Below are 17,355 nucleotides of genomic sequence, written 5' to 3' on the forward strand. Positions count from 1 at the left end.
CAAATTGACGCCCATAAATACCCTCGTGTCACTCTTCTTCGTGCAATTCGTGAGAGTACTTCCTTGTATGGGCTTCCTTTCGAGTAGCCGTGGAGGACCCTGTGGCGTGATCTGGATCATGGCCTGTCTGGAGTTGGCACGAGTATTTATACTTGAGCACTGGCTTGCTACTGAGACCAAAGGAATTGTTTAACAATCTTCCAAGGCGTTAGTGCGTGCAGCAGCAGGGGGCCTGGCCATGCTTACCCCTGAGGTTACCAGTACAACGTGAAGCAAGGAGTACTGCAACATATGAGAGGTTGCCTCATCTCCTCACCAGCCCGAGGTCCTTGTGCAGCTGCTACATGGAATTCTGGTGGCTGGAGAGTAGGTCTAGTACTTTTGGAGAACTTTCATGTCAAGTACTTTTGCTTGTTTCGTCAGCTAATGATGCCCTTTGACTAGAAGTCGAGGACATCTGTTAACCGAGTAGCATTGCATTGTTTAGAGTGATTTCCAGGAGCTCTTAGTGCTATCCGCACATCAGGAGAGCCTCTCACTGAGCGAAGCTTATAAGCTTTAAGCTGTTGCTTTCCTCCCGCCCACCGGGAGCAGGGTAATGGACCGCGTTCCTACATTCTGGCCGCAGCCTTCACGGGTGTGAGCACTACCGAAAACGCTTCCAAGTAAATATACTACATACAGAAACAAAGCTTTCCCAATTCCCCCCCCCCAATTCCATTCAAATATCAGTCTTTCACTTCTCGTGTGCAATGGGTACTGATCAGGATCCCCCTCCCCAGGTGGAGACGAGATCAATGGTTAGGAGATTCGTCAAGCTGAATCAAGTTCAGTCTCTCCATCCCATGCAACGGAACATGTCCTCAAGCTCTACAATGAGCCACACGCGCTGCTGTAGCGACCGGAATATCTTGATACCGGACGAAGCATAAGCCATAATATAGCCACAACAAATCACTGTGCAGCAGCCGAACGCAGTCACACACTGATTCAGTATTGGCTCTTAACACCAGGAGAACACCTCAAAATTCTTTATTTCACTCACTTGTGCACAAAGGGTTTGGATTATAAATATGGACTGTTCTAGTCGTTGCTCTCCGGCATCCCTAGTTTCTACACCTTTGGTTTACTTAACGGTAGATCTGGCTTTTGGAGGCTAGCCGCATATTAGCGTCAACAGCCACTTTTGTGTACAGCACGCAGCATCACGAGGGTGCAAGGGAACGACAGAATAAAGACTGCGGCAACCAGCTTTCAGCCCTTACCCTCAAAACAGGCGATAGGTGAAATTCCGATGCTTGGTGGATTCGCCAGCTCTCCCTCGCAAGCAGGACTTCGAGCAGCCGAAGAAGATCACCGCACGGGCAGGATATTTTGCTGCTCCCTTTCGCTTCAATACGTTGGCGTATGACCTCTACGTGGCCTCAATTTGTAGAGTCCTTCGTTTAATGCTCGCCTTTTAAATCGACATAAGGGGCCACCAACGTCGTGGTGAAGCAACACAACCGGAAAAGACCGATGTTCTCAGCAGTCTTGATTCAATTCGTAAGTACCAAAGAACGCAAGGAAATTAAGCTGAAGGGGTCGGCTCTATTGCCTTCCGGAGGATCGTTCGTTCGTAGCGCACATCGCCAGATCATCCGTGTCTATTCGGCAACTGCTGCAGGCACTGGTGGGAACCGTTCAGCTCGAGATTGAGTTTTGTTCAAATATTCTGTAATTAATGCCTTTTCATAATGCAAAAAATTCCCATTCCCTGTGCTCCGGTTCTTTCGTTGGTATTTAGTTTCCATACTGTAATTAGGGTGACCTGAATTAAACCCCCCGCACAACAGCTTTTCTTTTCTGGATAGCCTGCAGTGCCACAGAGCGCCACCATTTTCTTTCTGTACCGGTATTTGCGAGAAATAGCTGAAGCGGCAAACACAGCAACGTCATCGAAACCTCATGCCCGAGCACACCAGCGTCCAGCGGATTTTGCAGGCCTGAAAGTTGTCTTCGGTGCAGAATCAGCACAGCCAGATCTTCATCAGCCTCCAAAAGCAACTCGCTAAATAGATGCTGGGGCCATTCCTGCACGGAAGGGAAGTGTGCGCCGCAGCAAACATCGCCCACGGTCGCCTGGGCTGCAAAGCTAAACGAGGGATTTAAACCCAGCCATATTAAAGGCAGATGCTGCCATACAACGGTCAGAGGTGCTTGAGTGAGGGTATATCAGATGCCCAATCCTCATATGATGTTGGAAGGTATATTTGAACATGCCAAACCTACTATCAACACATACTGATAAACAGGCGGTTAGCAAACGTTCCCTACAGCTATATACACTGCTTGTAAATAAAGCATAGAGGGCCTCTGCGTTTTTGTATACTTGGCTTTCTTTCACATTGAACTGCATTAAGGTGCTGTCCAACAAATGGCAGGACGCATCGCCTCCCCCAGGCGTTTGAGCCTCTGCCAGGCGCTTCCGAGCTGAGCTCAGGACGCCTTGGCGATTGCGAAATAAGGTCATTCCCACTTGTGGAACTACCATCATAGGCTTTTTGCGTCTACTGCAATTCATAGTAGTCTTCGGATAAGGATCCCTGAATTGCGCTGCAAGCCGAGATGCGTAGCCATAGGGGGATGGGTCACTGTGCAGGACGACTGGAAATATGAAGGGTGCCATACTTTCTGAAAATAATTAAAATAATGCTCTTCGGCCTAAAATGCAATTCGTTGGGTCCTGCAAAAGGCTACCCGCCCCATACAAAACACACAAAAGAATGCTGACGTGCGCGTGCGCGCCACGGGAAGGAATGAGCGCTGCTCAAAACTCTGCATGCCCAATTGCATTATTCAGAACGCAAAAATATGATTTTCTCCTATGGCAATAATGGGAATTTATTTTCTAACCAACCGTCAAGCCCCATATTTAGTTCGGTTGCGGGGTGCAACTTCACGCCCCACGTACGGGGCTGAATTGGCTGTGATGAAGCCATTGCGGTACATGGCGTAGCAGGCTTATGAGCGAGTAAACTTTTTGCGGTCTGGCCTTCGCACGTGCGTCTTCTCGTTATCAATGAACTAGTGAAGGCAAGTGTGATTCACGGATCTTAATCACCTGGTTTTCGCAGATCAGCCGAAGGCATGCTTTGCGGAAGTGTGGGGTACTTGCATGTTTTCATTTTACGCCTAATTTCAGCTGCCGATTTTCTTATAAAGAGCCACTTTACTTTTTTTCACGTGCACAGCAGTAGGTCACTGAGCCGTAGGCAATCATGCCGGCCCCCTGAGAGGGGCGCTGCTGATCAGCAGATGTGCTGTCGACCAGACTGTTCTAGGGTGTTTTGTGACTTCTGTCGATAGAAATCACGTCAGATTATGTTTGTTTGGAGTCTTTGCGGACTGTTTGTGAATGTCACGTACATTTCTTTGCTGCGTCATCCCATGGGGACGATGGGGCTGGGGAGAGTGCATTTGCGGGTTGTAGCTCGGGACCTTTGAACGACAGCCGGATATACGGGGGATTAGTTGTATCGAAGATTGGAAGGGCGCTGCAGTACTGGTCTCCACTGCGATTGAGAAAGACATGGGCAACAGTTTTGCCACGGCCTCTAGTCGAGGGGAGATCATGCTCGCACGTTTGTGTGTCTATGAACATTTCGTTGCCACCGTGAGGTCTTGTGAATTGTGTATAGAGGTAATTCTCGAACATTTCTGTTAGTTGAATCAAACAATGCTTTTGTGCGTGTTTGCTTTTTCGCTGCTTCAGATGGTGCGCATGTCCGTTTTAGCCGACTGCCTCAAGACGATCGTCAACGCAGAGAAGCGGGGACGCCGTCAGGTGCTTATTCGGCCCTCGAGCAAGGTGGTGGTCAAGTTTCTGCAGTGCATGCAGAGACGTGGCTACATCGGCGAATTCGAGATTGTTGATGACCATCGCTCTAAGAAGATTGTGGTGGACTTGCTGGGCCGCATCAACAAGTGCGGCGTGATCAGCCCGAGGTAACTTCATTTAAGTCCAGAGCCCATCGCTACCGTTAGTCCTACTTGGTACTCTGAGAGTATGCTCCGAAGTGCACTGTTTTCCTGTTGAACAGGCATCCGCAGCTGAGCGACGGCACATTGTTGTGTGGCACGCCTTCAGGTACGATGTGACAGTAGCGAACATTGAGAAATACTGCTCCAATTTGCTGCCTTCTCGCCAGTTCGGGCACTTGGTGCTGACGACGGCGTACGGCATCATGGACCATGAGGAAGCCCGCAGAAAGCATACCGGAGGGAAGATCCTGGGGTTCTTCTTCTGAGTTAACTCGTGCGTAAGGGGCGTTGTCATTGGACTGCGCCCCCCGGCAGCTACGGCATGGGGTGGGTTACTGCCGCCGCTGCGCTTTGTGGAAGTTTTCTGTGGACAGGAATTACCTTAAGCTTTGAACCTATCCTTTTTCCTTAGTTGGCTCCACCACACTCTGAATGTAGATCACGAATGCAACTTGCAACGGGCAGGACCGTTTTGCTGAGCAAGACACTAAGAAGATTCTTGCGGGCGGCGTGGCGCCCACTACTGTCCCTAGCCCGGAAGTCGTGATTGTTGGTGGATATTGCAGTATTTAGCTGCGTTGGTGGCGTACTGTACTACTTATTTCGAATGCATGCTCAAACCGGCGACGAGCATTCGCTGACAGACGCGCTTGCGAGCGTAGAAATCGCTGGCAGTTCTCCAATATTGGAAAGGGCATATCAATTCTTCCTTCCCTCCTCGAGGATTTCCTGGGCACTATGTAAGCTGCTTTGGGGAATCGGGTGACCTGTTTGCCTCGTGTACGCCGCTCAGTTAGTCCGACTGTGTGATGACATCTCTCTTACGATAGGTGGGTACCCTAAGCGACCTAAACAATAGAACAACTAGGGGGAGTAGTTGCTCATACACTGTGAACATTATCGCCGATGACAACAAGGTGGCCGTTAGCTTCGAAGGCAGGCCAGCAAAGAGGCCTGACAGCCCTTCCGTCTCGAGGATCATGATAAGACTCCGCACGCTGGCTGCGACAGACGCAGAGAAGTATACACAGTAACTGAAAATAGCATATGCCGTGCCAGGTGCTGGACAGTCATGAAATTACCGTTGTACCCACCGCACCTTGCCGTTCACCAGAGCAGACCTGGCAAATTCTGCCAACTTCAAAGACTTGCTTACATGAGTAGTCCTTAACGTTATATACTTTGCTTTGTGCTCGCGTCTTGACAACCAGATATGGGTAAGTTACTAGAGTCGCCGCCAGCTTTGCGGCTAGTCCTAAGCCAACGCAGACCAGTTGTCAACCCCACTCTCGAACGGGATACTACTGTGCTGCATGGAGCGCAAGTGGTGGGCCACAACATTACTAGGCGGATGTCTAGATGCAGATACATATAAGATCCTATGAGACGGAAACGCACCCATGAGGAACGATTCAGCCGGTGTAACGCGGATTCGCAGCATCCTATCGGAAACAAGGGATCCTGTGCTGCTGTGCTGGCTGCTGAGTGAATTCGAGGATGGCTCTCGGGAGGCGGTTCGCCATCTCTGTTACGACAGCAACCCCAAAAAACACTTAGACGACGACTGCAAAGTAAAAACTGGCAGTAGACATTGAAGGTTTGGTTTGTCACTGGAGGCTACAAGCGAACCTGTTTTAGCTGCATCAGTTTAGCTCGCAAGTGGTCGTATAGCGTGAATTGAATGGCAGGATTTAACACCAGAACTAGGGCCGGCACAATCCCCGCAAGCCATCCACGAAATCCTTCCTTGCGCAGTATCTCTATCAGCATCTTGAAGATGCCCTGAATTTATCCAAAGAAAAGACACTCGGGGAAGCAGTGTAGGGGTGCATACGGCTGAGCTGCTTGGCCAAGGTTGCTTCTACGTACAGTATTGCATCGATAAGTTGTTGTGGATGCCAATGAACACACTACAACTTACCTGCTGTTTGGAATTTGCGGAGAAGTCTACCTTAAGGCGAGTATTGGCCACCCAAACTGCAAGAGAACGCAGCCCTGTTCATTTTCAATCTACAGCATTTCAAGCATCTGCCCATTTCCTCATTATGCAGAATGCATGCTTGCAAAACCCTACTACAGAATTATTTAACTCTTACAGGGATTGCTTATGACAGTGGAGCAAATTCCGGCACCGATCGCCATGGGAAGATTTGTGCCCGTCTTGGCTTTTGGACCTCTGCTGTGGCATAAAAAGTAAAACGCTTACGCTAAAAGGAAATTTGTCTAGGACGGTGAGAAAAGCTTACACATCTGACATATTTCAATAGGCAATTGGAACCTCACCGGTTCTTATCCTTTTGTTTTGCGAGGGTGTAGACGAAAAAATACGTGCCCCAGCTAAAAATAACACCTGCAAGAGCTGCCTTCATCCCCCGGTATAACCGCTTCCAACCGCCGTGACGCAGGTGAAGCTTTGTAACGTCCCAGGCGGATCCACCTTGGACGGACTGGATGGTACGTAGCGAGTCAAGAGGGTAAACTACAGCCATGGCTACGACGGCCCCAGCTGCCCCAGCCACCGTATGAAGCAATGCGTGGGTTGCATCGTTCATTCTCGGTGATGCAGTGGCAGCAACAGCTGCCGCTAGAGCTGCTGCGCTTGCAGCATCGTCAGCACGGTTCAGTTTACAAGAGTTGTTAGCGCTCTGGGTCATCCAATGGCCATCGACATCATTTGAATCCAATTGTCCCGAGGTGGCATTCCTGTTGACTCCAGGGATGAGAAAGTGTAGGATTCGTTTTCTTGATTCGTTTGACTTTGAACGCCGCAGCTGCCGCTTCCATGCGGGAAGTAGTGCCTCTGGATCCGTTGAGGCAAGTTGCTCACCTACTGTTGAAACCCTGGCGAGGGTGGAGATTGGGTGGATTGGTATTGGAGATACAAACACTGGCATATTTTCGACTTCTTCATCCACTGCTTCAAGGGATTGAAATTCTCCCGTTTTTGGTAAGCTGCAGTGCATCATTGGAGCACGTGCCGTTATAACTTTCCGTCCTTACGCCGTTGGAGTCACAGTTTCGTGAGCAGATGTTCAGGGCTGAGCCGCTGACGGTGTTTCTTCCTTCAACCTTCCTTAATGTTATCGCTATTATTGGCTATAAACACTGTGGATGGAATCGGGGAATGTTGGGGGTTCCCTTTTTAGGGTTGTAACCCAATTCACAGTTGACACGAAAACCAGCAAGACAATTCACAAACTTCTTCTGCAGCTGGAGTTTCAACACACGATACGCCAAATGTTTTGAGTATGCGATGGGCCAACATTCAAGCGCGTCGTCCGCCTCCTTGCTGAACGGAAAGCACCTGCTTGGCAAGAGAACGAGCCTCCACAGTCTGGCCGTGTTAGACAACAGGCTGTTTTCCATCGAAATTTCAGCTGTGAAGACAGCACTACAGCTGCCTTTGAATGAAAAAGACGAAGGCTTCCTCCTGCAGGACGGACATTCACTGCGTGTAACTGGGTGTGTGGCTGCCGACTACGCCAATGGTGACCACCGGTGTTGCCCACCCATTTCACTCACTTGGTTCCAATACAAATACCCCAAAGACAGCAACTGAACACGTAAAAGTAGATGGTTTATCAACTGGTTTCTTGACACTTCCGCTGCTCATCTGTGCAATCTGAAGAGTTATCCCGTAAGCGTCCTGCAACCTCGCTCGAATGCGCATTTTTTTCCGCGCATGGTAGCACATCATTTACCTCGGTTGTTAGACTTCAGAACGCCTCTTCATATTCGTAACCAGAGTTTACCACCGGTCTACGGATGTAGTTTGTGTCACTTGCTCCCCACTGGCCTCACTGGACCGCTCGGTAGGTACGACGCCGGCCAACAGCCAGTCACCGGAGAGTACGCAAAGCTCCCCCTCTAAAACGTAAACTTCCCCGCCACGTGCCCTAACTGTATTCAATGCAGTGGCCACGTGTACATGCTGACGACTAGTTACCCAACCTACGACTGTTTAACCCAAGCTGCCTTGCTTCAAGAGATGTACCCTGCAGCCATAGTGCTTGATGCTGCTTGTTTAATTGTATCCTGCATGTACAATTACACTAACTTGCCGGAACGGCTCTAATATTTCGTGTTCTGCAACACCATCATGGTATCTTAAGTTACAACATGCAAAGAATGAGGCCGAGTCCGGTGCAGGGGAGTAAACCACTTATATTACAGTCCTGTGTCAGTCTTTCCACCATTGGCCACCAACTGCTAAAAGTATCCTGTGTACTACCAGCGGCGGGACGATTGCTGCGCCTTGGGAACACTACTGGCGTGGTACACCCTGAAGGGGTAACTGTATTCACTTTTAGGCATCTCATGGCTCTCTACAAGGCAGCACTTGGCCAAATTAGAGCGACTGGGGGGGAACAAGAGAGCCTCCAAAATGGTACGGAACGGATAACACACGCATTCGGTTCGATTCAGCGCACTGATTGAGACCGAGACACACACACAGCCGCATCCCAGGTGAAGGCATATAAGCAAAACTCTCGGGGAAGAAAGGAAAAGCACTGCATAGCTTTGCACAGTTGCTGCACTATCCAATCAAACCGCTCCACCACTTTCCCATCTTCGATATTAGGGAACTTGATTCGCGTAGGCTTGAATTTGTCTGCTCTGCGTGGAGATTCGCGCGCTGGATGCTTTCCCTTTGCATGTACAAGTTGCACAGGATGTTCGCGCCAACCTCCTCGGTTTCCTCAGCGAGTTTCCGCGCATTGCCAAGCTGCACGTGTACACACCAACTCGCAAACAGCTGATGTGGTTTATGCGTTCTCTTCGTAGCGAGCAATGCCACGCACGGAATGGGCAAAGCTTTACCTGAATATTTGCACTGTTCAGCCTTTCAAGTGCTTGGGTCCCGCGTTTTAGCTCTGCGGACGCTGATGCTTCGTGCCCACGATTAGTCGCGAAAAGGCACCTGCAACGAACAACAACCGTCACCGGCAAGCAATATCACTGGATCAGGTAAGATGGGAAATGGGCAACAAACCGCAGTTCAACTTCTACACTGCCAGCACGCGTCATATCCTTTTGCAGGCGTAACACAAACCTGCGCTGAAGCCTGGAGAACTCATCACGGAATGTTTGAAGTTGGTTTAGATGGCTGCTCCGTTGAGCTGGAGGCATGGAACTGAGCTCCATTTCAAATGCCCCGAGGCAGTCTGCAGAAAGTCGAAAACTCTCATCTATGATCCTCCACTGATGGTGAAGTACAAAGTTTCATTCGGAAGTACACACCAAATCTCACCATGCAACTGATAAAGTCATATTGATGTTGCACACCTGGCGTCTTAGGGACATCTGGACAAGGCTGTTTCGTCTAATTTGGGTTCTCAATTGCCAGCAATTGTTATAGCAATAATGACTGGTTATCTCTGGCAGTTAATTTCTTCTATAACTGATAGACATGTGCCTCAAATTAGTGAACATTTATTATTAGCTCTATTACGCCCACTTTGAAAGCTACTTCTAAGTAAACGTACATATGCATGAAATTAAATATACTCATATTCCACAGTCAGAGAGACGAGCAGATGCCCCATAAACAGCCACCTGCGCTCAGCGTGCGGAACAATCACGAGCATTCTGCATGAAGTGCTGCATAAACTTGCCTTTCATTTCCCTCAGCTTGGAATCTGTTGCTACAAATAAATCTCCTCTTGATGCAGCGCTGTCTAGCATGTTCTCCAGTTCCGCACGAAGGCTGTGGAACTCCGCCACGTACTCGTTCAACATTTCCACCAAAATACTTATTCCAGTAACAGCTGGTCATACTAAAATATTCACAATTTTAGCATTTAATGCAGCTGCCGCACGCGAACGAGTACGAAGCCGGCGTCTGGTGAGCAGCAGCTCTACAGTCTAGGAAGCCACGAGCGGCTCTCCTGCTTATGGCCTCTCAGCTTTAATCACAGAAAAACTAGAAGCAGAGTGGTCCTAGTAGGAAGGAGGCAAACGGTCGTTCCTCAACAGACCCGGAAAAGAGGGAATCCTTGATCGCCGAGACAAACGTTGGGCTGCTCGCACTGCAAGAGACGCCGGGGACCTGTAGGTAGACCACTGCTATATTCCTAAAGTTCAATGGGAAAAGACAAAAATCCTTGTTCTCGGGACTCGCCGATGAGCTTCCCTTTCGCTTCCAACCAGCGCGCGCTACGGTAGCTAAAATTATCAAGTAAGCGATTGTCCTAGCACTATCCTTGCAACAATTCAGGGGATTTGTTGCTTAAAAAAACAACTTCAATCACACTGAATCGGCTTGAAAAGGATGGCTGGCCATTAGAGTGAAATATAAGACAAGGTATTGCGGTTTGGTGGTCTGCGGGTACTGGTTGGGGCCCCCAACGCACGGCGAAGGACTAGCAGACAGCATCGTTCGCAGTTGAAGCCACTCACGTGACAGTGCACATGTGGATTCGGAAGGAAATCTGTCTCAATTGCTGCGGAAGAGAAAACAATTTTGAGTTCGAACTGAGGCAATCCGTCGTGCCAGAGGAGGGAAAACGCAGCGGCTGTGCACTATCAACCATCCCTGTGCAGACGTGGCTTCATTGCACATGTCCCTGTTTAAATGCCTGTAGGGAATAGAACGTGTCTTTTCCTCGAAGCATCTGCCACTGAGGGAGATCTAGCTGCTGCCCAAGGCATGCTTCCACACAGATTATCGCCTGTCCCTGGAGTGACCCCACGGTATCAACGTTAACTTGTTCTAGAGGGGAAAATACAGAACTTAGGTACCCTAGAAATATTCTCGATAATTTACTGTGGAAGGGATGTTTTTAGTCTAGGGAATACGGCCTGTCACTCCCCAACTTGCTGTTGGCGTGAAACTGGAGGTTTTGCATGGGCAAATCCTCATGGAGTTTTTCATGTTAATTCGTTGATGGCACCTGATCCGGCAGCCTAGGACCGTTTTAGATCTGAAAATAGCTTCTAATATCTTTGAGATCCGACACATACGACCTGCTATACAGCAGTCGAGAACCTTATTTATCCGCCTGAGGCTAGGTCTTTTGCCAAAATGCCGGATGCAAAAAATAAGGGTGGAAAGGGAGTTCGAAGGCCCCGGCTAGAGCCAACTGAGCAACAACGAGCAGATATAAAGGAAGCATTCGACCTCTTCGATGTCGAGGGCACAGGGACCATTGATGCCAAGGAGGTGAGAGTGGCGTTAAGAGCCCTAGGCTTTGAACCATCGAGAGACGAGCTCAAGCGGCTGATAGCAGAGGTAGAAAGAAACAAGAAGTACGCGGGAAGCACTGACGGAATGGACAAACAGAGGAACAGTGAGCGTACAAGAACAAGCAAACAGCTTCCCCGACAAGGTTGAAGCTCTGGCAGAGCTTCTATCTTGTCAAAAAGCATTTAGCGTTCCACACCGCAGAAAAATGCCCCATACAACCGTAGGAGGGGAAGTGGTGCAGATGACATAATTTTTTGCTAGATGCGTCTTTCGATAACACGGTTTGTGGTTCAGCAGCGGCTCAAGGTGCTGGACAACCTTCTTTGGCACAGCTGGACTATAATGACTTTCTGGAAATTATGAAAATCAAAATGAACGAAAAGCCCACTCGAGAGCAACTCAGCAAAGGTGAGGAGGGACTGGTACAATATCTGTGGGTGTCACCTGCGTGGACTGCAACATAAACTCACAAACTACCCAGCAATAGAACCGTTGCGCATGTGCAGGTTTCTTGGCGCTTGCAAATGGAAAGGATGTCATCACTTGGGACGACTTGAAGAAAGCCTCTGTCGACTTAGGGGAGAAGCTGTCGGACGAGGAGCTTCGAGAAATGCTTGCACATGCATGTCGTGGAAGGTCGTCACAGGTGACAGAAGAAGACTTTTTCCGAATACTAAGGAGCTAGACTGCGAGCTAGAAATTCACCTCAGATATCTTTACTGCAAAATCCTCTGTATGGCTACAACAACCAGGTCCCAGTAAACCGTTAAAGAGTGAAAAACGCATTGGAGCTAGTAGTGGCACCTAGTGAAGGCTGACAATGCAGGTTGTATTGACGAGGAAGGGTTAGTCATACCCGAACATCTACAGCTTTGGCATCTTTAGAACAAGTTCAGGAAATAGTCGGCAGACGAACACAATGCTAAGCCTGGTTGCTGGAAGGTCCTTTCACCTCAAATATATATACTTTAAAATTCTCTATATGGCTACAACAGCCAGGTTCCCCTAAACAGTAAGAGAATGAAGCACGCATGGGATCTAACAGTGGCCCCCAGTGAAGGCTCACAATGCAGGTTGCATTGATGAGAAAGCGTTAGCCATACCCGAAAATCTACATCTATGGCATATTTAGAACAAGTTCAGGAAATAGTTGACACACAGAGACAATGCTAAAAGCTGGTTGCTGGAAGGCCCTACCTCGCAATCGTAACCGGAAACTATGCTTCCTGATAATACATATACCTACAACAGGGAGGTGCACTTCGAACCGTGCATTTCGCCCCCTAAGGGAACTGGCGTTTGCTCTTTGGCGCCCCACAGTTAGTTGGCACGTTTTAACGCAACATGTGAGGTTATGCAGCGCAGCAATGGTGCCCTGGGTCAGGAATGAAGTTTGCCATGATAATAAAATATGTGAAGGGTAATTTGCACTTACCTTCACACATCAGTATGAAGGGTTGTGTCCGACCAACTGGAGACAGTTTCTCGTGTGTCCCCTAATTGAACTAGATTGGTGTACTGAGCCTGCTACACCCATTGCCTGCTGGGTGTGCCGCCTTAATGGCAGTACCAAAACACGATTGCCAACTCTCCAACTGGCTTAGTCTTCCCAAAAGGGGCGAGCGGAGTAAAAGCTACTTTTCACAGAGATAAACATGTCAAGAGTTTCGTTGGAGGCTACAGGGGGGACAGGCAGAACTAGCATCTTGGGAAGCCATAAAGCCATCGGTAGAGAGCCAGTGGAGCTCCTGCGAGAACATCTCCACCCTTATTTCTAGTGAGATAGCTACTGGTAAGGTGGCGACAAGCTGTGTCTGGCGCAATATGGGACATCTACTGAGGCGGGAGGTGCGAATGGCCAATGCATCACCTCTACCGTCAACAATCCTCGAGTTCGGCTCCGTTGCTGTGGCGTCGACGTGGTCAAGCGATTCGAGTCTAACAACTGGAATCTCTTCTGGTACTACAAAACCTATGGCAGTGCAGGTATTTAGGGATGCGCCACCACTTGCATTAAACGGCTCTTCTGAGAATACAAACTGTACACAGAGGGTATCGTCGCCGGGGACATTAGGAAAAAGCATTGGATCATTCTTGCCCTTGGATTCGCTCTTCTGGCAAGTCAGGTGGATCGAGGCCTTTTATAAGCCTGTATCGGTAGTGAATACGTCTTTGTGCTTGCTCAAAAGCTGAGTCAAGGTCCTACGCAGGAAGCACACACTGACAGGGAGCAAGCATGTCTTCGGAACTATTGCATGCTGACTTCGGTGGAAGCCTTAGGTGTTTGAAGAGTAAATGCTCAATCCCAAATGGCCTATAAGCACTATGTGCTCTCTTATGTTATCTCGTGGGGCAGGGTTGTTTTTCTTCCATTCTTTGGTAGCTGCTGTTCGGTGACGAGGTCTGCTTACTTCTCCAGCCATCAAATCAAAGCCTCTAAATGCGTTCCTTAACTCGTGAGGAAATCGAACAAGTACTTCGTCAAAGTGCTCAGCGGAGAGCCGCGCCAATGCGGTAAATGTTTTTGCTTTCACTGTCGCCGATCGCTTGGTGCCTAGTGCACAGCGTGAGAAAGAATAAGAAAGATGTAAGCAGAGGCAGGTTGTACGTCTTCAAGTAGTAACATCGGAAAACGTACTTTTGGCAGCCAACTCCGAATGTACCAGAGCTCACCTACTGTTAGGAGGGCAAGCTCTCCAAAGTAATCTCCACCAGACTTAGTCATGATGACGTCACCTTCAGCGGAAAGAACCTCTACGTAGCCCTGAACCACGCAGGAAAGTACGACAACCTTCGGTTTGAATTAACGCGACGATTTTAGCCAATAGGGTCCACTAGAAGAAAGATGCAAGCACAGGCAAATTAAGGACCTACAGGCTGTTTGCCGCCACATCAGCAACAGTTCATTGCGTTTTCCCAAGCTCTTTTTCGCATCAGGAAAGCTTGTGCCACTCCGCTACACGCAGAAAAGAATGAAGCCGAGAATGGTCAAAGGTGGAGGACGAAGTACATACTTTTATAATAAAGAACATGCAGTCTCCTTCCTGCCCAGCGCGAATGATGTAGTCTCCTGGAGAGTAGATCTTGTCTTCAAGTCTCATTACGACATGCTTAGTAAACTCCGGGTCACAGTGCTGAAAAATCAGAATCCACATTGCAAACATGCAAATCGCGGTGTACTAGGGAAGCCTGTGTACTTGTCAGCAGGCACACATTCTGCAGGCAGAAATAGGCTCCACTACTATTAGGTGCAATATAACATGCCTTGAAAAAATTCGCCTTGCTGACGAGACCCTTGTACAGATGCAGTTTTAATTCCTCCAACAAAGGTTCATTTAACGAACTCATGAGCTTTGTTAGAGCAAATGTGTCCCTGCTAGAGTGGACATACCTGCGCAAGCCAAAACAAACACGCGCACGTTTTGCTGCTGCCTTCATTGGTGCTACGGCCTAAGCTACCAGTCAGTTTAAAAGAGGCCCACAGACATCGTACTTGATCGAAATCGCATATATTCTGAACGATTCTACCTACCGGAAGTATTGATCCACTCGCTTTTGCATCTCTGCAGGGACACGTAATATGCGCATGGCTTCAGTCGAGAAGGCCATATCGTCGGAGTGCTGCCCCTCAAGAAGGTTTAACCGTTGGTAGAAAACCGTGATTTCCCCAAAGGCCATGGCAGAAATAAGGGTGCCGAAGGGAGCGACGATGCAATACTGAAGAAGGGCCAGCAGCACATTGGCACATTGTTTATCTTACTTCATGGTACTAAAGGAGCCTCCTGTCGACGGCTGTACGCTCAAGGGACTAGGGAGTATAAAACAAAGCTGAACCGCTCACCAATATGAGCTCTTCGGGCGATAAAATGTCTGCTTTAGATATCTGTCCGTGTATAAAGTTGATGCCGTAAGCGTAGCTAAATGCATATTCGTCAACGGGGGCTGCAGGAAACAGTTCATACTATAGTCCTGGTTTTGAGTTATGTATGAAGACAAAGCCACAAACAGGGAAGAACCGCACGAGGGATTACACCCTCCTGGAGGGCATTGTGGCAACTGACGGTCAAGCAGCGCAACATGGCGCTCCCAGAGGTCTTGAGCTTCAACAACCATGAAAAATACGCATCCAACAAGATGGTTGACGGTGACAAGAATGAAAATAAGCCATATTACTTGGAACCAAGGCACACGGCGAATCCTATCGGTGCAAGGCGGCCACCAAATGGTGCGGTGCAAGCGGACGTATTTCGCCAGCATTAACAATAAAATGGCGCTCTCACCTAGGTACACAATGATCCAAACATCCAAAATAACACACGGTAATGGAGTGCCCGAGTGCCCGAGTGTACTGCCTACTAAAATTATACTTTTCCTATCCAGATGAGAGTTAGCTCGCGGTTTTCGCTGTAGATGAGGGGCCAAACATACGTCGACTCTCTCCAAACATGAATGGCGATATGAGGCATGACAAAATATCAAAGTAGAACGTAACCGAGCGTAAGTGAAGGTCGATTATGGTTTCCCTATGTTGGATTTCCGTCCTGCGCTCCCTGTCTATAACGCTAATGTTTAATTCCAAGCCAACGCCGACTAAGTAAATTAAGTCAAGAACCACGTCTATGTACAGCAGCGTCTGCGAGAAGGGATACGCACGGCAGAACGCTACAAAAAAAGCCGAGAACCAAATAGTCCATAGGGCAATAACACACATGGCTACCCCCTCACTCCTTGCAACCCAAGAGAGGTAGGACCAAACAGCTTCGTCCACCGGCTCTTCCAGCTGATAAATACGTCTCAGCTCCCGTGCTGTTCCAGGCGTCATACGTTCTCTTATATCAAAAGTTGGAATAGATGCAAGCACGGAGTCCCGCGGGAATGTAGAACGACGTGAGCGCCCCCTCGCAAACTTCACATGCGACATGGCCCGATTCATGGTGGCCTGAAAGCACTCGGGTATACTTGATCTCCTCGATTCCCCACTCTTGGAGCCTAGATCTTCTCCAAAGCCAATCTGAACATGCTGAGACCCCGCTTTCCTGGGAGATCCAGTTGAGACAATGCAACTCCTCCGAGGCTCTCTTTTGATTTCGGAGACCCACCCGGGCTGCTCGCCACCGTCGCCCACTCGCGAGGGGTGAGAGCCCCAAGTGTCCAAAGCATTGTTGCTACGGTTGCTCAGGGCCTCAGCGGCTTCTAGTGCTACATTTTGGCCGGGTATTACGTGATCACGGGGTGAAAATCCGCTTCCCCACCCAGCACTCATGGGTAAGGAACCGGTGTAGGCTAGATTCCACCTTCAGCAGAGTAGCAGAAATGTTCTACAATGCCATGGGTATGGGGAGAAAAGAGCCAGATGTCTTTCGTTCTGTTACTTTAATCAAGCAAACCTAAAACATCACCAAATGACGTGTTGTGAAATAGACTCGCATACTTTCGTTCGATGCTGCCAAAAGAATTACCAAATCCACCCAAAATCCTCAATAGCCAATCCCTGCTCAGTTATTTGTGCGGAGACCACTGCAGCTACGTTTACGCGGAACGTAGCACAGTGATCGAAGATGTAAGCACAATGGCCAGGGCATAGGCCGTAAGGGTCACGCCGTCAAGCAAACCAGACGTTTCCCTGGATATTTCCTTCTACTGGATCATGCTTAAAAGGGTGCGCGCATACAGGGTACAACTGGCTGATTTCCGCACCACTCGTGGATTTGTTCATGACCACATGCTGCGTGGAGGATGGTTAGCATGGATCCTTCCTGGGGGGGATATCTAGGATTATGCAAGCAGTTTTTCACATTAAAATTGATAAGTTGCCTTTACTGCAAATGTGTATAGTGGACCCATGAGGCGAACTAGGCCCACCAACCATAATCTACACCGGAGAACAAGAGTCTCAAAAGGACGAGGCCGCGGGACAGATGATTCTTAGCTTGTTATTATCATATTCTTCTTATCAATTTGCAGTGAGCATGCGAACATAATTTTTTAGAGGAACAGAGGAACTGCTGGATGCGCGGCTGACTGCATGCCATACTAGAAGTGACCTCAGAAGGCTTCGCGCTTGTCTGAGGCCTTGGTGGCTTCCGAGGTTTCGGAAGCGTAGTCCATTACTCAATGTTTCTACAGAATAATCCATACTCTGTTAT

The 17,355-nt window shown here is 48.8% G+C and overlaps 5 protein-coding genes across 5 annotated transcripts; 2 read left to right on the plus strand and 3 right to left on the minus strand.

Moving 5' to 3' along the window:
• Positions 1-3,613: 3,613 nt before the first annotated feature.
• EMWEY_00012640 (40S ribosomal protein S15A, putative) lies at positions 3,614-4,289 on the plus strand (the record flags this gene model as incomplete). Its single annotated transcript, XM_013483060.1, has 3 exons — positions 3,614-3,655; positions 3,755-3,987; positions 4,130-4,289. 3 exons carry the CDS (start codon positions 3,614-3,616, stop codon positions 4,287-4,289), a joined length of 435 nt encoding a protein of 144 aa, XP_013338514.1.
• Positions 4,290-4,816: 527 nt separating this feature from the next.
• On the minus strand, positions 4,817-6,986 carry EMWEY_00012650 (peroxisomal membrane protein, putative; the record flags this gene model as incomplete). The annotated part of the gene is made up of 7 exons (XM_013483061.1): positions 4,817-5,025; positions 5,180-5,278; positions 5,422-5,548; positions 5,653-5,805; positions 5,945-6,018; positions 6,120-6,199; positions 6,307-6,986. 7 exons carry the CDS (start codon positions 6,984-6,986, stop codon positions 4,817-4,819), a joined length of 1,422 nt encoding a protein of 473 aa, XP_013338515.1.
• Positions 6,987-8,560: 1,574 nt separating this feature from the next.
• Positions 8,561-9,762, minus strand: EMWEY_00012660 (hypothetical protein, conserved; the record flags this gene model as incomplete). The annotated part of the gene is made up of 4 exons (XM_013483062.1): positions 8,561-8,749; positions 8,845-8,944; positions 9,077-9,188; positions 9,639-9,762. The coding sequence occupies 4 exons, from the start codon at positions 9,760-9,762 to the stop codon at positions 8,561-8,563; spliced, it is 525 nt and encodes a 174-aa protein (XP_013338516.1).
• Positions 9,763-11,047: 1,285 nt separating this feature from the next.
• Positions 11,048-11,894, plus strand: EMWEY_00012670 (hypothetical protein, conserved; the record flags this gene model as incomplete). Its single annotated transcript, XM_013483063.1, has 3 exons — positions 11,048-11,312; positions 11,504-11,617; positions 11,716-11,894. 3 exons carry the CDS (start codon positions 11,048-11,050, stop codon positions 11,892-11,894), a joined length of 558 nt encoding a protein of 185 aa, XP_013338517.1.
• Positions 11,895-13,297: 1,403 nt separating this feature from the next.
• EMWEY_00012680 (hypothetical protein, conserved) lies at positions 13,298-16,472 on the minus strand (the record flags this gene model as incomplete). Its single annotated transcript, XM_013483064.1, has 9 exons — positions 13,298-13,411; positions 13,621-13,763; positions 13,883-13,973; positions 14,224-14,343; positions 14,498-14,600; positions 14,742-14,926; positions 15,051-15,151; positions 15,271-15,489; positions 15,638-16,472. 9 exons carry the CDS (start codon positions 16,470-16,472, stop codon positions 13,298-13,300), a joined length of 1,911 nt encoding a protein of 636 aa, XP_013338518.1.
• Between the last annotated feature and the right edge of the window lie 883 nt (positions 16,473-17,355).

This window comes from Eimeria maxima, genomic scaffold, assembly GCF_000499605.1.
Source record: "Eimeria maxima Weybridge genomic scaffold, Emw_scaff92, whole genome shotgun sequence".
In the NCBI taxonomy this organism is placed as follows: domain Eukaryota; phylum Apicomplexa; class Conoidasida; order Eucoccidiorida; family Eimeriidae; genus Eimeria; species Eimeria maxima.